This window comes from Brienomyrus brachyistius, chromosome 6 (assembly GCF_023856365.1).
Source record: "Brienomyrus brachyistius isolate T26 chromosome 6, BBRACH_0.4, whole genome shotgun sequence".
NCBI lineage: Eukaryota > Metazoa > Chordata > Actinopteri > Osteoglossiformes > Mormyridae > Brienomyrus > Brienomyrus brachyistius.
The window spans coordinates 6,675,269-6,691,007 of record NC_064538.1 but is presented as its reverse complement, the minus strand read 5'-3'; the positions used below and the strand labels follow the sequence as shown (position 1 = coordinate 6,691,007).

General features: G+C 45.7%; 2 protein-coding genes across 3 annotated transcripts in view; both read left to right on the top strand.

The window, feature by feature from the left end:
- Positions 1-7,349, top strand: part of col7a1 (collagen, type VII, alpha 1) — a 66,454-nt gene extending 59,105 nt beyond the window's left edge. Inside the window, exons 98-116 of the mRNA XM_049018478.1 lie at positions 109-144; positions 1,325-1,384; positions 1,782-1,826; positions 2,065-2,100; positions 3,227-3,262; positions 3,366-3,422; positions 3,607-3,678; positions 3,891-3,962; positions 4,261-4,296; positions 4,448-4,528; positions 4,665-4,718; positions 4,956-5,009; positions 5,267-5,329; positions 5,575-5,637; positions 5,734-5,850; positions 5,972-6,049; positions 6,419-6,472; positions 6,622-6,670; positions 7,210-7,349. Of these exons, the coding sequence (XP_048874435.1) occupies positions 109-144; positions 1,325-1,384; positions 1,782-1,826; positions 2,065-2,100; positions 3,227-3,262; positions 3,366-3,422; positions 3,607-3,678; positions 3,891-3,962; positions 4,261-4,296; positions 4,448-4,528; positions 4,665-4,718; positions 4,956-5,009; positions 5,267-5,329; positions 5,575-5,637; positions 5,734-5,850; positions 5,972-6,049; positions 6,419-6,472; positions 6,622-6,670; positions 7,210-7,295 (1,149 nt within the window). The 3' untranslated portion in view covers positions 7,296-7,349. The remainder of the gene's footprint in view (positions 1-108; positions 145-1,324; positions 1,385-1,781; positions 1,827-2,064; positions 2,101-3,226; positions 3,263-3,365; positions 3,423-3,606; positions 3,679-3,890; positions 3,963-4,260; positions 4,297-4,447; positions 4,529-4,664; positions 4,719-4,955; positions 5,010-5,266; positions 5,330-5,574; positions 5,638-5,733; positions 5,851-5,971; positions 6,050-6,418; positions 6,473-6,621; positions 6,671-7,209) is intronic.
- A 513-nt stretch (positions 7,350-7,862) lies between these two features.
- si:dkey-117n7.5 (uncharacterized protein LOC559444 homolog) lies at positions 7,863-14,134 on the top strand. 2 transcript variants are annotated; one of them, XM_049018539.1, is made up of 5 exons: positions 7,863-8,043; positions 9,078-9,203; positions 9,346-9,408; positions 11,947-12,129; positions 12,862-14,134. In XM_049018539.1, exons 1-5 carry the CDS (start codon positions 7,863-7,865, stop codon positions 12,888-12,890), a joined length of 582 nt encoding a protein of 193 aa, XP_048874496.1. In that variant the 3' UTR covers positions 12,891-14,134. The 2 variants fall into 2 exon arrangements, with proteins under 2 accessions (XP_048874496.1, XP_048874497.1); XM_049018540.1 differs by lacking the exon at positions 9,346-9,408.
- The last annotated feature ends 1,605 nt before the right edge of the window (positions 14,135-15,739 follow it).

Here is a 15,739-nt window from a genome sequence, read left to right as displayed (position 1 = left end):
TGGGCAGGACCAGCAGAGGCCCAGGACAGGAGAAGCCTGCGCATCAGTAGATTCTCTTTAGTTGTGCTTGTTAGGAATTTAAAGGCTGTGTCTGTCTGTCACTCACAGGGTGTTCCTGGGACTCCGGGGCACAAAGGGGACAAGGTAAGACACGCTCTCTCCAGGCCCCTCATGCAGCTTTGATGACACATATGACGCCCACCTCCAGGACCATGCCAGTCTGACGGAAGAAAGGCAGCGGAATGGCAGTGTATAAGGGAGTGTATAAGGCAGTGTATAAGGCAGTGTATAAGGCAGTGCATAAGGGAGTGTATAAGCGAGTGTATAAGGGAGTGTATAAGACAGTGTATAAGGGAGTGCATAAGGGAGTGTATAAGGCAGTGTATAAGGTAGTGCATAAGGGAGTGTATAAGACAGTGTATAAGCGAGTGTATAAGGTAGGGTATAAGACAGTGTATAAGGCAGTGCATAAGGGAGTGTATAAGACAGTGTATAAGCGAGTGTATAAGGGAGTGTATAAGACAGTGTATAAGGCATCATGTACTGTAAGGTAGTGTATAAGACAGTGTATAAGACAGTGTATAAGGGAGTGTATAAGGTAGTGCATAAGGGAGTGTATAAGCGAGTGTATAAAACAGTGTATAAGCGAGTGTATAAGGTAGGGTATAAGACAGTGTATAAAGGAGTGTATAAGACAGTGTATAAGGCATCATGTACTGTAAGGTAGTGTATAAGACAGTGTATAAGGCAGTGTATAACGTAGTGTGTAAGGGAGTGTATAAGGCATCATATAAGGTAGTGTACTGTATAAGGCGGCGTATAAGGAAGCATATAAGACAATGTATTAGGCAGTGTATAAGACTGTATAAGATGGCGTATAATGTGGCATTTAAGACGGCATATAAGGCAGTGTATAAGACGGCTTATAAGGCGGTGTATAAGATGGCATATAAGGCAGCGTTTAAGATGCCATATAAGGCGGTGTATAAGGAAGCATATAAGACAATGTATAAGGTGATGTATAAGGAAGCATATAAGACAATATATAAGGCAGTGTATAAGACAGTGTATAAGGCGGTGTATAACGAAGCATATAAGACAATGTAAAAGGCGATGTATAAGGCGATGTATAAGGAAGCATATAAGACAATGTATAAGGCAGCGTATAAGGTGGTGTATAAGGCGGTGTATAAGAGTAATCTAAATCTGAAACCTGGGTAGAGTTAAAGGAGTTTTACAGTGTGAGTCACAGAGATTATGTTCTAATTGGAGAGTCAGACACTGACGATGTGTTTCCCCCATTTGTTGTGTTTTTTCCTTACAGGGGGAGACGGGAGTGGGTCTGCCTGGGCCAAGGGGAGAGAGGGGAGACCCAGGCCCGAGGGTGAGATGACACAAATTGTCCATCCATCAGTCATTTTGTGTATAACATCCATACCTGCGCAAGTACATTATATCATCAGCCATCACTGCTTGTAGTCACAGTGGTGTTGTTGTAGAGAGCTGCTCCGCTTACCCTGACAGAATGTCACCTTGGGCCCCCCATCGATTTTTACGTATCAAAGGGCCCCTGACAGGGTGTCCATGCCCCTCCAACATTCCTCATTACATTACAGCGTTGTTTGTGTTTTTTTTGCTTGTGGCCCCATTGCAGTGTTGTTTGTGTGGCAAGCTATTTGTGATTATAGTGGGGTTTTTCTGTCACACGGGGTGGGATTATGTTACACTGCCGTTTTTGAGGGAATACTGTGAGTATTAAGCACTTTGTATTTGTGTTCCAGGGCGAGGAAGGTCGTGCCGGACTGGATGGTGAAAGAGGCCCAATAGTAACTACTCCCTTCACTGTATATATGCATGAATTCAAGCCTCTGTCAGTCACATGACTATCTGCCTGACAAACTCTTACCCCCCGACACTGAAGTAGAGCTGAAAGGTGTCACTTGAAGAGAAGCCGGTCTTTGTGTGATCTCAGCGCGATTGCCTTGAATGACATCTTGGTTTGAGAGGGTTTCTCCTGCTCTTACTTTGTGGTGCTCACTAGTGAAAATGCAAACTTTTCTTTAGGGGCCTGCAGGAAGCAGGGGGGAGAGAGGCGACAAGGTGAGAAAAGCCTTTCGGCCCTGCAATTCCGCCTTTTCTTTGGTGCCACCTCTCCACGTGAAATGATATTAAAATTATATCATTAAAAATCGGTACATCTACAAGTCGTTTACCGGGACACGATCACAGGTGTGGCCTGGAGCCCATCCCAGATGGCACAAGACAGGGGTACATCACGAATGGGATGCCGACATATCACAGGGCTCACAAACACACACACAATCCCACCCACGAGTACACAGTGGACAATATTAAGGTGCCAGTTCATCTACCTGTGTGTCCTTGGACCGTGGGAAGACGCTGAAGTACCTGAGGATCCCGGCATGGCACAAGGACAATGCCCGTACTTCATGTGCAGAGAGCAGATGGCTGGATTCGAACCCGTAAGCATGGAGGCTTCAGGCGAGAGTGCTACCCAATGTGGCACCCCATAGTTAAATATAATTACCGTAGGGCCTAGCTTAACACTGTCCCGTTCAAAGCTCTTTCGTTATACTGCACTTTCAATAACACTCATTAAAACTGTCACTTGCCAGAATGGGGCAACTCCAGTAAATCCCTAAAGTCTTCAGCTTCACACAATAACCCTGGAAGCTTCGCGCTTTCCTTAGTGCTTTGATGCACGTCCTATGAAATACATGCATTCAGCTATTAAGTACAACGGTGGCTACATTTAAAAAAAGAGACAATTTCTTGCCTTTTCACCCATATAGCCTAGGAAAAAGTATCACAGCAACCATGCAAATGACGGAGCTGAATCACTAATATAATGAGCGGAGATAGGCAGGGTGTTATGGAAATAATATCCTACGACCAAGAGCTACTTCATGAGCGAAAAACAAAATGAGAATTGATCCTTGATAGTTACATTTCCCAAAAAGCTGAAGATGTTAGATGAACCAACCCAGCTATTCATTCAAAATGTCAAATTATGAATGCATATATCGCTTCAGATTTAATAATATCATTGATTAAGTGTCTGATATTCTTCTGTTTCTGCTTGTGTTTCCACTTATCCTTATTTATTCAATGTTAAAATGTTTCAGTTTAGCTCTCTGAATTCTAAGAATGTATCCTGATCAGTAACCTAGGTATCCCTGTCTATTTATTTCTGCTTTTATCTCAGGGAGAAAGTGGTTCACATGGAGACAAAGGCGAGAAGGTGGGTGTTTCCCAGACTTATACAGGTGCAGTGTATGTCTTGGTGTGGTGTATTTGGTGTATCTGAATGGGCAGTTCATCCCACTTTGGCTTCTGCTGCATAGGGTGAGACTTTATTGGCCGGCGGCCCGCCAGGAGAGAAAGGAAACAAAGGAGAGACAGTGAGTGGCCGCTCCTCAGGGCCCACGTGATGCAGACCTGTCTTCTTTATACGTTCCTGGGGTGTCTATGGATTGAACGCTTTGCCGTATTGCTTGGAAACAGTGTAGGACTGTTTAAACTTTATAAGCACTTCCCACGAAACATCCACAGTTTCATAAGGGTCACCATGATTCACTGTTTCAGGGGGAACGGGGGCCCAAGGGAACACAAGGCGAAAAGGGCTTAAAGGGGCAGGAAGGGTCACCAGGGGAGCAGGTGAGTTACCTTATTCTTAAATACCTACAGTGGCCATTGTTATTCCAAGTATTTACGTTATGGTATGTGTGAGGTCCACATGTGAGGTTTCTGAGCAGAATTCATGCGTTCTGAATAAATATAATATCATTCTAGCCTTGGCATCATCAGGAAACTCAAACTGTTTCACTCCACAGCAGTCAGTCATTAAACTGTTTGTTTGCGTCTGCCAGGGCCTGAGAGGCGAGCCGGGAGAGAGGGGCTCCCCGGGCTTCCCGGGGGCACGTGGCCCTGGGGGGCAGAAGGTGGGCAGTCTTTGTCTGACTTTGTCTGCTTATTGGTGAGAGAGTGCTTTACGACCGATGCAGCTTATCATACCTGAAGAATTAACTGATAATAGGTCATTTAACCTCTGTTTTGGTCTATATCATAGACATCCACATTTGTCAAATCAGTCTGAAAAGAAATAGTTTAATAATTATAGTAAAATGTATTACTTTGGGAAGCCCAACTGGACAAACACAGCATGAAGTAAAGGCAAAAGTGTGAAGCCATTGCTTTTATGAGTCTGGGGGCTGTTCTGATGTTCTGTCTGGTGTTCAGGGAGAAGCTGGGCAGCCTGGACTTCCTGGAGAGTCTGTGAGTATCTACCCACCAATCCACTGGAAGGGTCCGAATTGGCAGAGGACATTGTCGATGGGCCCCCAGAATGCTGAGAAGCAACGCTTTATTCTGCGATGGCTGGAGGGTGTTTGGCGACTGTACTGTCTGACTTATCATCTCTCCTTAGGGTTTACCGGGCAAAGACGGACTGCTAGGGCTGCGAGGGGAGAAGGGGGACGTTGGCCTCTCCGGCCTACGAGGGCTAAAGGTTTGAGAGCTTAAACGCTCGACTGTGCGGAAAAGCAGGTTTATCACAGAGCGAAAGCTGCTATTGAAGCGCTTATCGCCTCTGCTCTGCCGCCTGACACCGTGATTAATTCCATGCTGCTCCCTCGGTTTGGCAGGGAGACAGGGGGCCGAAGGGAGCCTGCGGAGCCGACGGACCCAAAGGCGAGAAGGTGGGACGGAGATGAGTTTTCTGGCCTGAATGATCCTTAATGGTTGGGTCAGATTACAGATCGAACTTGCAATCTTCTACTTGGTGATTACAGCTTAATCACAAGCAAAGAGACATTCTGGCTCTTTACGATCATGTGGAAAAATATCTATCCAATAACTCACTCCGGTGTGTGATTCGCACCACATCTATGCTTCATGGATGTTTCTAGTGAAATTTTGTGACTTTGTGTGCTCAGGGGGACCCCGGTATCCATGGGCGACCTGGCCTTTCGGGACGGAAAGGGGAGCAGGTGGGAGCCATACAAGTGCTGACAGGCATCTTCCAAATATCCAGACTGAAGCCCATCTCATATTTGACCTCTAATTCATGCTGCTTAAAATCCTGTATCTTAAAATGAGTGGTGTCACGCAAACCCGTGCTGCCCCTGTCATCAATATGTTTTGAGTTTTTAAGGATGACTGGTCAATATTATCTGCCGTCATTAAAGAATGGACAATGGGACACATGGTGTTCTGCGGTCTGAGTTAAGCTTTGTGTTTGTAACAGGGAGAGGTGGGGTCCGCTGGGCCCCCAGGCACACCTGGAAAGGAAGGGCTGATTGGCCCCAAGGTAACACTGGAGATGGGAAGGGGGTGCAGAGGGTCACAGTATTTTAAACGTGAATGTATGTAAAGAAAAACTAGAAGCATATGAATGAAAAGGGGGAACTGGTGCATGAGTAAATACTGTAAGAATAGAAGGAAATAAAGTAAATATAGGCCATGTGTGCCTCTTTGTACATGCCTCCATGCATCCGTGCAGGCCTGCCTTCTGCCTTTGGGCTGTCTTGTGACAGAGCTGACTGTTTATTTCAGGGAGACAGAGGCTTTGATGGACTGCAGGGACCCAAAGGAATGCAGGGTGAGAAGGGAGAGCGGGTGAGTGTCAGCCTGTCCGCAGCGCCCATACTAACTCCTGCCCAGCAGAGAGGCAGGAAGCTGAGTGCTGTTTTCCCCTTCTGGCTTGTTGAGCAGGGCCCCCCAGGGATACCTGGGCCCCCTGGCCCTGTGGGTGCAGATGGAGCCTCAGGCTTAACAGGACCCCAGGGCCCAGCTGGTGCCAAAGGCCCGGAAGGACTGCAGGGTCAAAAGGTACGGCCCGCTTGGCTGTTGCATTGTTGTATTTTCATTGTGATCATACTGCGTTGTTTTAACCCTGCTGTGCTGCAGCAGTGCACTGTACAGATGTTGATGAATTATTGTGTCCTCGAAGGGTGAACGTGGGCCAATTGGCCCGGCCATGTTGGGACCCCGAGGCATCCCAGGAATCCCCGGAGAAAGGGGCGAACCGGTGAGCTCCACCGTACCTCTGCTCCCCTCATTCTCTTAGTTGTCCCTGTGGAACAGTGTCAACTGACTTTTGCGGCGTTATCATATATTTGGGGTCCGTGTGCCTACCTCGGGTAGAAAAAACAAAACCTTACTGATGGGATGCATAGAGTACAGGTCCTAAAGCTGTTTTAGCAAGTATTTATTAGGCGGGTAAATAAGGGAAGATTCGTGTTCAGGTGGGAATACAGTTTGCTTTATTATTCATGGTTTTTTTTGTATTCAAGAATGGTTGTGATAGTAGCTTACAGGATTACAGGCCTGATGTCCTGTTCAAAGGAGTCCCAAGTGTGCTGTCAATGACAGGTGAAGTGTCCGTCCTGTATTTTAGGGGGATATCGGTCTGGATGGCGCCAAGGGAGACCCAGGCAAGCCAGGCATGACGGTCAGTGCTACCCAAAGCTCTGGCAAACCAAGCGATGTTTCAAGTAGAGCGTGCTGGGTTACACCATGTGCCTCTCTGAGCAGAGACTGTCGTTCTGATTTCTGTCTCTCTCCCTCCCTCTCTCTCTGTCTGCATCACTCATCCTCCAGGAAGATGAGATCCGTGCATATGTCCGCTCAGAGATGGCCCGGCATTGCGGTGAGTCGTAGAAAAATGAAACCTTTTTTAATCATGTTCAACCAGACTCTCTTTCCGGATGGAGATAATTAAGAAAGCAAAAAATTGCATACAGTCAGTTACTTCTGTACAGCTTTTCTCCAAGCGTCACTAAAATCTAGTATTTTCATTTCTGTCAAATACAAATTCAGCTGTTAATTCCTGGATACAACCAGGTATTTAGGATATTAAGTGTAAATGTATTTTTTGCCATCATTTCAATAAATGTAATTTTATGAATGTTTTACCATAATCTGCAACATATTTCCATAATGCATGTGAAGTCATGTTTCTCATATGTGTGAAGTACTTATGAAATCCTATGGCAAGCACTGCAGATTTGCCCTAGTTTAAATGTCGTCTTGGAGATGCTGAACTTTTCAGTAACAGGAAATGGTAATTACTTGCTCCTGCCTTCACACATGTGTCTTGGATATAGTTTCCGATTGGCTCCATCTTTTGACACGATGTCAAATATCAATGTCACTGATATTGCTTTCTCTTCCCCGCCTGTCTTTCAGCCTGCGGAGGTAAGTATTGCTCCCTGGGGGGCGTGAGAGGTGGGTGGGGGGACCTTAATTGTAGGCCTGGCAGTGTGGAACAGTAAATCTGTGTCAATACCCTGAGTATGAGTTCAGACTTACCCACTAAAATGCTTATTAAATACAAAAAGTCTGTGAGTTTTGCTACCGATGAGATATCATGATGTCAAGTGTCACTTTCCCCAGGTTTCCAAGAGATGCTGACGCTAAACGCCAGACTTTATTTAAAAATGTGCAAATCAAGAGTCTGCGCAAACATGGTCAGCTCTAAATTTAAATAACGTTCGGAATAGCGCTTAGCCTGTCAAGTATTCCTTAGCAAAGAAGACACTTTTGATGTTCAAAATTGAAATTTTCTATTTTCAGTGATACTTTGAGAGCTTGAATCATTAAGGCATGGTAGCCCTAAAAGATAACTTTATTCCTGTTTTCCACTGTCCTTCTGAGGGGAAGAGAGAATGGATACTTTAGGGTCTTACAGATTCTAGCATGTGGTTTGATCTCCTTGTCCAGTCTGTCTTCTGGCTGCTTCAAGAGTCAGTGTCTTATGCAGAACAGTCTTCCTGCATGAATGCATTTCTCTGAGTCAATCAATGGTCGTCTTGTGTGTATATTGACATCTCTGGTGTGTTATGCGTGTATTTCTCTACTTATATGACATTTTCTCCAGTCTTCGTCCTTGGTCCTTGGTACTGGTTCCATACTTCCACTCTGTCCTAGGTCTTGTCCCAGACTCTCTGTCCCACACGTCGGTCGAGTCTGTAAGGGTAAGGCCCATCCCTGAGCGGCAGTTGTCTCAGCAGGATGAGGAGGGTGAGTCTGTCCATCTGTCCTCGAGCCTCTCTTCCTCTGTGCCCTGTATTGCTGTCAGGCTGACCTGGCTAGCTGTGTGCAAGGAAACACATTGTTGCTTGATACAGTCTGACCTTCTGGAAATCCCTGTTTGCGCATGGGTGGAAAAGTTTGGGAAATTCTGCAACTAGCACCCACCCCTTGGAATGTGTAGCATGGAGTTTCCGTAGGGAATTCCCAATTATAAGGACAGCCAGGAATCGGAAGATCTGGGGGGTATGCCGCTTTCTCGCTTAGCCAGATAACTTCTTGGATTAAGTTAATCTGGGCTATATTTTCGTTATCTTCATTCACTTTCATTTAGCCCAGACTACCTTAAATCTGACAAGTTATCCGGCTAAGCAAAAAAATCCTGCTTTGTGGAATACCCCCCAGGACAATGAAATACTTAAAAATTGCTGTTTTGGTGAGGAGTTCTAAGCATGGATATTCAAGCCTACTGTTAAAAACACCACAAATGAGAAACAGTGGTAACACAACCTTTCCCAAAAATCTGACCTGGCACAACCCCACAGCTCATATGTTGTAGGTATCTTCTGTATATCTTGATACCTGATTATTGAGGGTTCAGTCTCTCAGTATCAAGTTCTGAGCTTGCATACAGCCCTCTGGTAGATGAGCCCCAAAGATGATGGCTTGTTTTCGGGAAGCTTCAACTGTTTGGAAAGTCCAGGTCCAAAACAGCATCACATTGCCCTTTTAGAACATTCGAATGAAGATAACCAAGAGTGATAAAATAGGCAGAATATTACATAAACGGACGATACCTCAGGATATGTAACTTAAGGTGCATGTGACTGCGAGGTGGTTCCAAAATGCCTGCTACAGAAGGGGCTGACCCAACAACCATGTCATGCTGACCCAACAACCATGTCATGCTGCCTGCCGCGAGTCACCCTCGGCCTGCTTTACGGCCTGCTAGTAAGATGATCGGCATGGAGGTGGCTGGGTGCTGTGACCTGTATGGTGTCCCCCCGTCTCCCTCCCCGTTGCAGGACGGCAGCTACGTGTGGTACTGAACACCAATGACCCCGACTATGAGCACATCTACTCCATTGAGAGCTACAGTGATCTTCAGGAGGAAGATGCTGATCTCACCCCAACATCTATACTGGCAAACGGTACATAACTGATCCTGTTCTGCTCGGCTCTGGGGGTGGGGGGGACGGGCACAGGGACAGGGGGGTGCAGCCCTTAATGGCCCAGCCGCTCTCCGTGGACTGACCTGGGTCCTGAGTGTAGAGTGCTATCCTTTCAATGCAGACGAAGCCAACACTGCTGAACCTCTGGAAGCTTCCCGACGCAAGAGAGAGAGCCCCGGGGCAGGTAATGGCCTCGCGGTGCTTGGAGGGGGGGGGCTCCTGTGCGTGTGTCCTTTGTTCTCAAGATGGGGGTGAGGGGGCTGTGCATGTGAGCAGAGATGCTGGAGCCGGTGAGCACCAGTGTTTCTCCGCTGTACTGTATCAATACTGGTCGCTTTGGTTAAGGAAACACAGCATGTGCGGTTCCAATCAATTGTTACACGGCTGGCAGTTACCGCGGGTTGCATGGCTAACTGGGCAAACCAGGGTGTCGAGATTTCCCGCCTCTGCCATGAGTTCTGTACTTTTTAGTAGCGGTGGTGTTAATTAGGTCAGCACCGGCAGCTGTGGCTGGCCTGGAAGGATCACAGTGCCGGTCCTGCTGGGTAAATCTCCCCCCGCCCCCCCCAGTCACCATGCAGATCATCCTACAGCTGCTCTTATCCTGACTGACATCTGAACATCATAAAGCTCCAACCCTTTGAAGTGCAAGTTAGCTGACCCTGTCAGTTGCCCAAGGTCTTCTCCTTGTGAAATAACTTCTGATTTTAGACCAAAGTACATAGAATACTGTATATATACAGTACACACATGTAATCACTTTCTGTTGCATTTGCTGTGGGCTGTTTGTGTCAGTTCTATCCATTGTAGATTTATGTGTGTTGCCATCATTTTACATTTCAGTGAAAGTGACAGTGCTGCTTTTATTTTAACCTGCTCTTTATTTTAAGGCATTATTTATGTGGTCTGAATCCCTCAATATTTTCAAATATAGAACAGCAATTGCTTTGTCTCTTTTTTTCCAACTGAATGCCATTGTGTATTAGAATAGAATAGTGATACTTTTTTCATCCCCATGGGCAAATTGTGTCTCATGCTCTTCATGAGACACAGAAAAGTGAGAGCAAGTTTAGGCGTCGGTGCACAGGGTTTGCCAGCACACAGCTCCCCGGGAGCAAATGGGGTCAAGGGTCCCACAGAGGCATCACTGCCAACAAACTTAAACCATCAACCTTCTGATCCCCGGTACCCAGTCCTAACCAGACCCACAAAGCTACCCCATATGCAGTACATGTTTACCTTTTATAGCAGAATCCAGAATAACTGTGATTCATCCTGCTAATTTACTATTTGGTGGCTGTTGTTTGGTTTCCCTTTTGCACGCCATCACTTCCTGTTTCCTTTCTCTTTGGACCCCCTGGTTTACATCCTTGCTGCTTTATGTATATCTGCATGCATCTTAAAAATAGTCTTATTGGTTTTGAGTTTTTGTTTATCGTACTTACGATTTTTGACATTGTAAAAAGATCATAAAGCAGTCTGAAAGAGCCACATCAGTGGATGAAAAGCAAATGCTCATGAAGTTCGTCTGAGTGCGGTCGCATTTTGTGTTGGACTTGACATATCGCGACGCCTTTCCAATTGGCCATGCCACATCAGATGTGAAGATAACAGTTGCCTTTGACACATCATGCAAAGATCTTGGCTACTTTGTAGGGTCACCAGAATCACTGGATTTTTCCACTGAAAAGCGATAGGATTTCAGAATTCTCAGATGCTGTGATAATTCATTGGTAAGAAAAAGTCAGAGCAAAGCTGGTGGTATATCAGGGCCATAGTTCATGTTTTTGATGTGGGCGGAAGGAACAAAATACATATTGGATCCTTTCTGGAGAAGATTAAAGATGTTATGGCTGACTGAACTCAACAAGTTCTGTGGTTTCACATCCATCGCTTCTTAGCATGGCCTTCAGCGGGAGTGGTAATGCTGGACAGCGTGTAGAGCAGCTTCCTGAGCATACATTAATCCTGGGATGAAGTGAGAGGCAGTTCTGGACATGTGAGGTGGGCGGTCGGATATTAGGGAGAGAGTTGGGCGATCAGCCATGACCAAAGAGACTGGGCAGAATTGGCTATGCTGCTGAATATTTGGGTTTAAATACATGACGGGGGACACAGGGGAATCTCCATCCTCCTGGATCTACCTCCCGTCTCTCTCCATTGTTGGTCTCCTTTGCTCTGCACAGCTATGAGGGTATAACTGGTTTGAGGCCTTATCCACAGCCACACAAAGCGATGTCTTGCCAGAGTTCTGGGGTGAATCTCAATACCAAGAACACATAGACTGTACTTGTGGTCTTGGCAAGATCGGTCTTGTGAACTTGCCTCCCAAGAGCAAACTTGGGGAGCAATGAATCATGGGAGTTGTCTCGTTCAGCGAGGATGCAACCGATGTATCCTTGACATTTGGGGTGGAGCAAGACCAATATCTAGGGATTTTTACCATCCTCGTGTTAGTATTAGAACTGGTCCTCGGCAATGTCATAATGACATGAGAACAAAAGTAAGGTCAAGTAGGCATATTGAGATTCACTCCTGGTCTAAGCACGGCTCCCTCTGCATGATTTCATTCATGGCTTTATTTGAATCGCGCCTGCTTGGCCACTCATGCCATCAGGGCCCCTAGTTGTAGGATGAGTTGCATGATCCTTGGGGCTAATACTAGCCAGGCTGTAGCAGAGCCATCAGCACAGTCTCACATTTTGCTTTTTTGTGTTCTCAGCCTTAGCACAGCCATGCTCGCTGCCCTTGGATGAAGGCAGCTGCTCCAACTACACGCTGAGGTGGTACTTCAACACCCAGGCAGGAACCTGCCGGCCCTTCGTCTATAGTGGCTGCGGGGGTAACGAGAACCACTTCTTGGCTCCGGAGGACTGCGAGCTGCAGTGCCTTGGGGGGAGCAAAGGTAGGCCACATGCGCCCGGACACATACCTGCAGAGGGATTTCAGTGCAGCTGCCAAGAGAAGCTTCCCTCCAGCATTTGGCAGCAGCGTATGAACAAGACATTCATGTAGGAAAAAAAAATTATGTTTTGGTGGATTAAGTTACATTCTGGAATGTTTGTTATATTGGTATGAACCTGGATGTTGGTGTGACCTTTGAAAGTCAGGTTAGGGAAAATATTCAAAACTGTGCCCTTTTCGACTAGCTACACATAGACAGAGGCCCACACCGTAACCTTTTTTCACTTTGGCAGTATTGGTGATGTGGGTCTGAGCCCATCGTTTCCAAACCACTGCACCTTTAAAAGCTCTTTTGTGTGCACCTGAATTGGTTACTGCTGTAGTACGTAACCAGCTCCTCAACGAGCTTATAGAACCACACTGTCTCCATTGGCCTGTTCCTACACTGACGTAATTGACCATTAGCTTATCTAAGTCAGTGGGTATATATGGAAAGCAGAGAAGCCCTGGTACAGCAGGGAATAGAAACGTAGCTGGTTATAATGGGAAACTAAGTAGAGCTGGGATGGAAAATGAGAGGGAAGAGAATGAGATGCATATATGGGGAGAAGGAGAGAGCTTGGATAATGGGTTACCAAGAAGGAGGAGAGATAATTGACAGGAAGGTATAAGGGTCTGGAGACTTGGTGGATTGGACAATATCTCGGAAACTGACTTGTTTTATGATTTGCAGGAGCTGTGTCCCCCAGGAAGGGAAGATGATCTGTGCTCTGTCCTCCAATCATCTGTCAAGAATGTCAGGAAATCATTGTGGACTATTTGAAAAATGTTTGTTTAAAATAGTGGGGTGCCCTTCATTGAAGCAGTTATTTATTTTGTGTCACTTACTTTCCCATCAGTCATATATATTTTTCTCCTCGACATGCACTCTTTCAAAACCTAGTTCAGTAATCACCAGTAATTTTTATAGAATATTTCAACAGCCCAGTCAGTGATTTGATTAAAGTTATTTATTTTATTTACTGAACTGACAGTACAGCATAAATCTGTCTTTCGGTGTGTGTTGTACAGTAGGTCTTTGTACTATAAGGAAAACAAGGAGTGGACTTCTGTGCAATAATCTTTTTTTAAACAATTTTTAAAAAGACCATTAATCCTTTTAAGCCCCTCAGCTCTTAATGAGTTTGTCAGAAACCCCAAATAAGGTGCCAAAGGTTGATTTTGGCTAGAGACCAAATAGCTAATCATCTGAAAGTGTAACAAAACCAATGCCTTTGTACTCACTGGTTTAGTTGCACACATGCGTGCGCGCGCGTGTGTGTGTGTGTGTGTGTGCGTGTGTGTGTGTGTGTGTGTGTGTGTTCACGTGTATCAGACTCAGCCAGCAATGCAGGATCCCAAACAAGAGTCATGTATTGGCGGATGTCTGTCTTGCCGTGAAGCAGTTTTACATTCGAGGTTCGTTAAGTTGTTGTTTTGTCTTGTCAAAGTGCTCCTACCTGCCCTTGCTAATGAATCCTCTTTGAAGACCTACTGGTCAGTTTGTGCAGAGCATTTCTGATTCCTGTTTTTCGGTACACCGATAGGGGGAAGCACACTCCATTCAGGCCTTGGGGTGATGACTTGTTCTGGCTGATGAGAGCGTTAGTATTAGCATCAGTGCTGATGGAACGCCTGACCCAGCACTCTCCTCACATAGGAGCACAGGAGTGTAACTGCAGTGCATAAGCCATATTAGGGTGATTACCACCTGCATGCATGTATTCGGCAATTACTGGGTAGGAAAATGTGTTTCTGCGTCTTTGTACATCTGCTGTGTCTGTTGTTATAAAAAGTGATTTGCATGTCCATCTAAAAAAAAAAAGGTGCTGAAATGTTGTTTTTGTACGTCTTTTTGTAACATTAAGCCTGATGTTTTAATTAGTCAAGTTTTAGTATTGAATTTGAGAACAAAGTATTAATCACCGTCTTATTTTATAAAGAAAATAAATGAGATATTTTAAAAACAGAGCTTCGCGTGCTTTTCTGGAAGTGACTTGAGAGGTTTAGCCTCTGAGCCCATCACTCTACACACCAGTGGAGGGAGCCCAGAAACATACTAGGGGCTGAATGGCAGACAGAAAGGGGGGGAAAGCAGGATGACCAGCAGCACCTGCTGGCCAAAAGGGAACAAGACACATAGGGCAGGGTCAGAGCCTGGCAGAACTGCCTTAGCCTTCCTGTCTGCCCACAGTTACTCATCCTGTTTTTCCCGAACTGAAATAATCAATTTATGTATTTATGTTAGTTTTATGTTTTATTTATGTTAGTTTAATTTTTTGGAATGTCCTTCACTCCGTGAGTTTTAGCTGTTCCATTTTGGCCAGGAGACAGCAGCCCGTTCTCTGAATAATAAAACACTGGGGCTTGTGATTCAGGTATATGTGACTGAGTTCAAAGAGCCTTGACTCCGGAGGCTAAGTTTCCACATAAGACTGAGCGCATTGCCAGCGTCTGATTGAAACACTGCAGATTGTTATTATCTCCTCAGAGGGAATAAATATAAAGGGACAGCCGTCATACTTGTTAACTTCCATCCATCCATCTTTTAAATGTTTGTGCATGGTTTTGGGTAGTTTGCAGCCTGTCCCAGTCAGCACAGGATACACAGCTGCGGCAAACCCTGAACAGGATGCTTGGTGAACACAGGGCGCATACATGCACACTGACATAATTCACACCAATTTGCTTAACCCAAGGGTTCCATGGACTGGCACCAGTCTGGTCCAGTGTTGCACTGGGTGATTAACACTAGGGGCTTGGGGGAAGATTTCATTTCCAAAAATCCATCCATCCATCCATTTTCCAAACCGCTTATCCTATTGGGTCGCGGGGGGTCCGGAGCCTATCCCGGAAGCAATGGGCACGAGGCAGGGAACAACCCAGGATGGGGGGGCCAGCCCATCGCAGGGCACACTCACACACCATTTACTCACACATGCACACCTATGGGCAATTTAGAGACTCTAATTGGCCTCAGCATGTTTTTGGACCGTGGGGGGAAACCGGAGTACCCGGAGGAAACCTCATGACGACATGGGGAGAACATGCAAACTCCACACACATGTGACCCAGGCGGAGACTCGAACCCCGGTCCCAGAGGTGTGAGGAAACAGTGCTAACCACTGCACCACCATGCCGCCCCCATTTCCAAAAATGAACTATGCATTTTCAAGCCAAACCTATTTTTACAACTCCTGATGTTAGCATATGTAAAGAAAATGGAAATGGATAAATCTTATTAAATCTTATTAAATGTGTTCTGGTATTAATTTGATTCACCACTCCACCCTAAACCCAATCAAAATACAGGGAGAGCATGTGTCTCCAAATGCTCTATAATGCCTTCATACCAATGCGAATATTCAAGAAAACAACTATGGCTTGCGACTGAAAATATCTCCAATCAGTATGGAGGAGAGGAGAGATGGGAAAGGAGTCATTGGGATTGTGGTCATGTACAGATTAGCAGCAGTTGTGTGCTGGGGGATTTTGAAGTGGTGGACAGAACAGGTGGAACTGCAACAGATGAAAAAGGGAAAATGTGAGATGAATAATGAGGGAAGAAGTTG

Excerpts from the sequence above, each read along its gene's own strand:
- si:dkey-117n7.5 (XM_049018539.1), top strand. The coding sequence starts at position 7,863 with ATGCGTGTATTTCTCTACTTATATGACATTTTCTCCAGTCTTCGTCCT. Across the intron at positions 8,044-9,077 it reads GTCTCAGCAGGATGAGGAGG|GACGGCAGCTACGTGTGGTA; the intron begins GTGAGTCTGTCC and ends TCCCCGTTGCAG. Across the intron at positions 9,409-11,946 it reads GAGAGAGAGCCCCGGGGCAG|CCTTAGCACAGCCATGCTCG; the intron begins GTAATGGCCTCG and ends TTGTGTTCTCAG.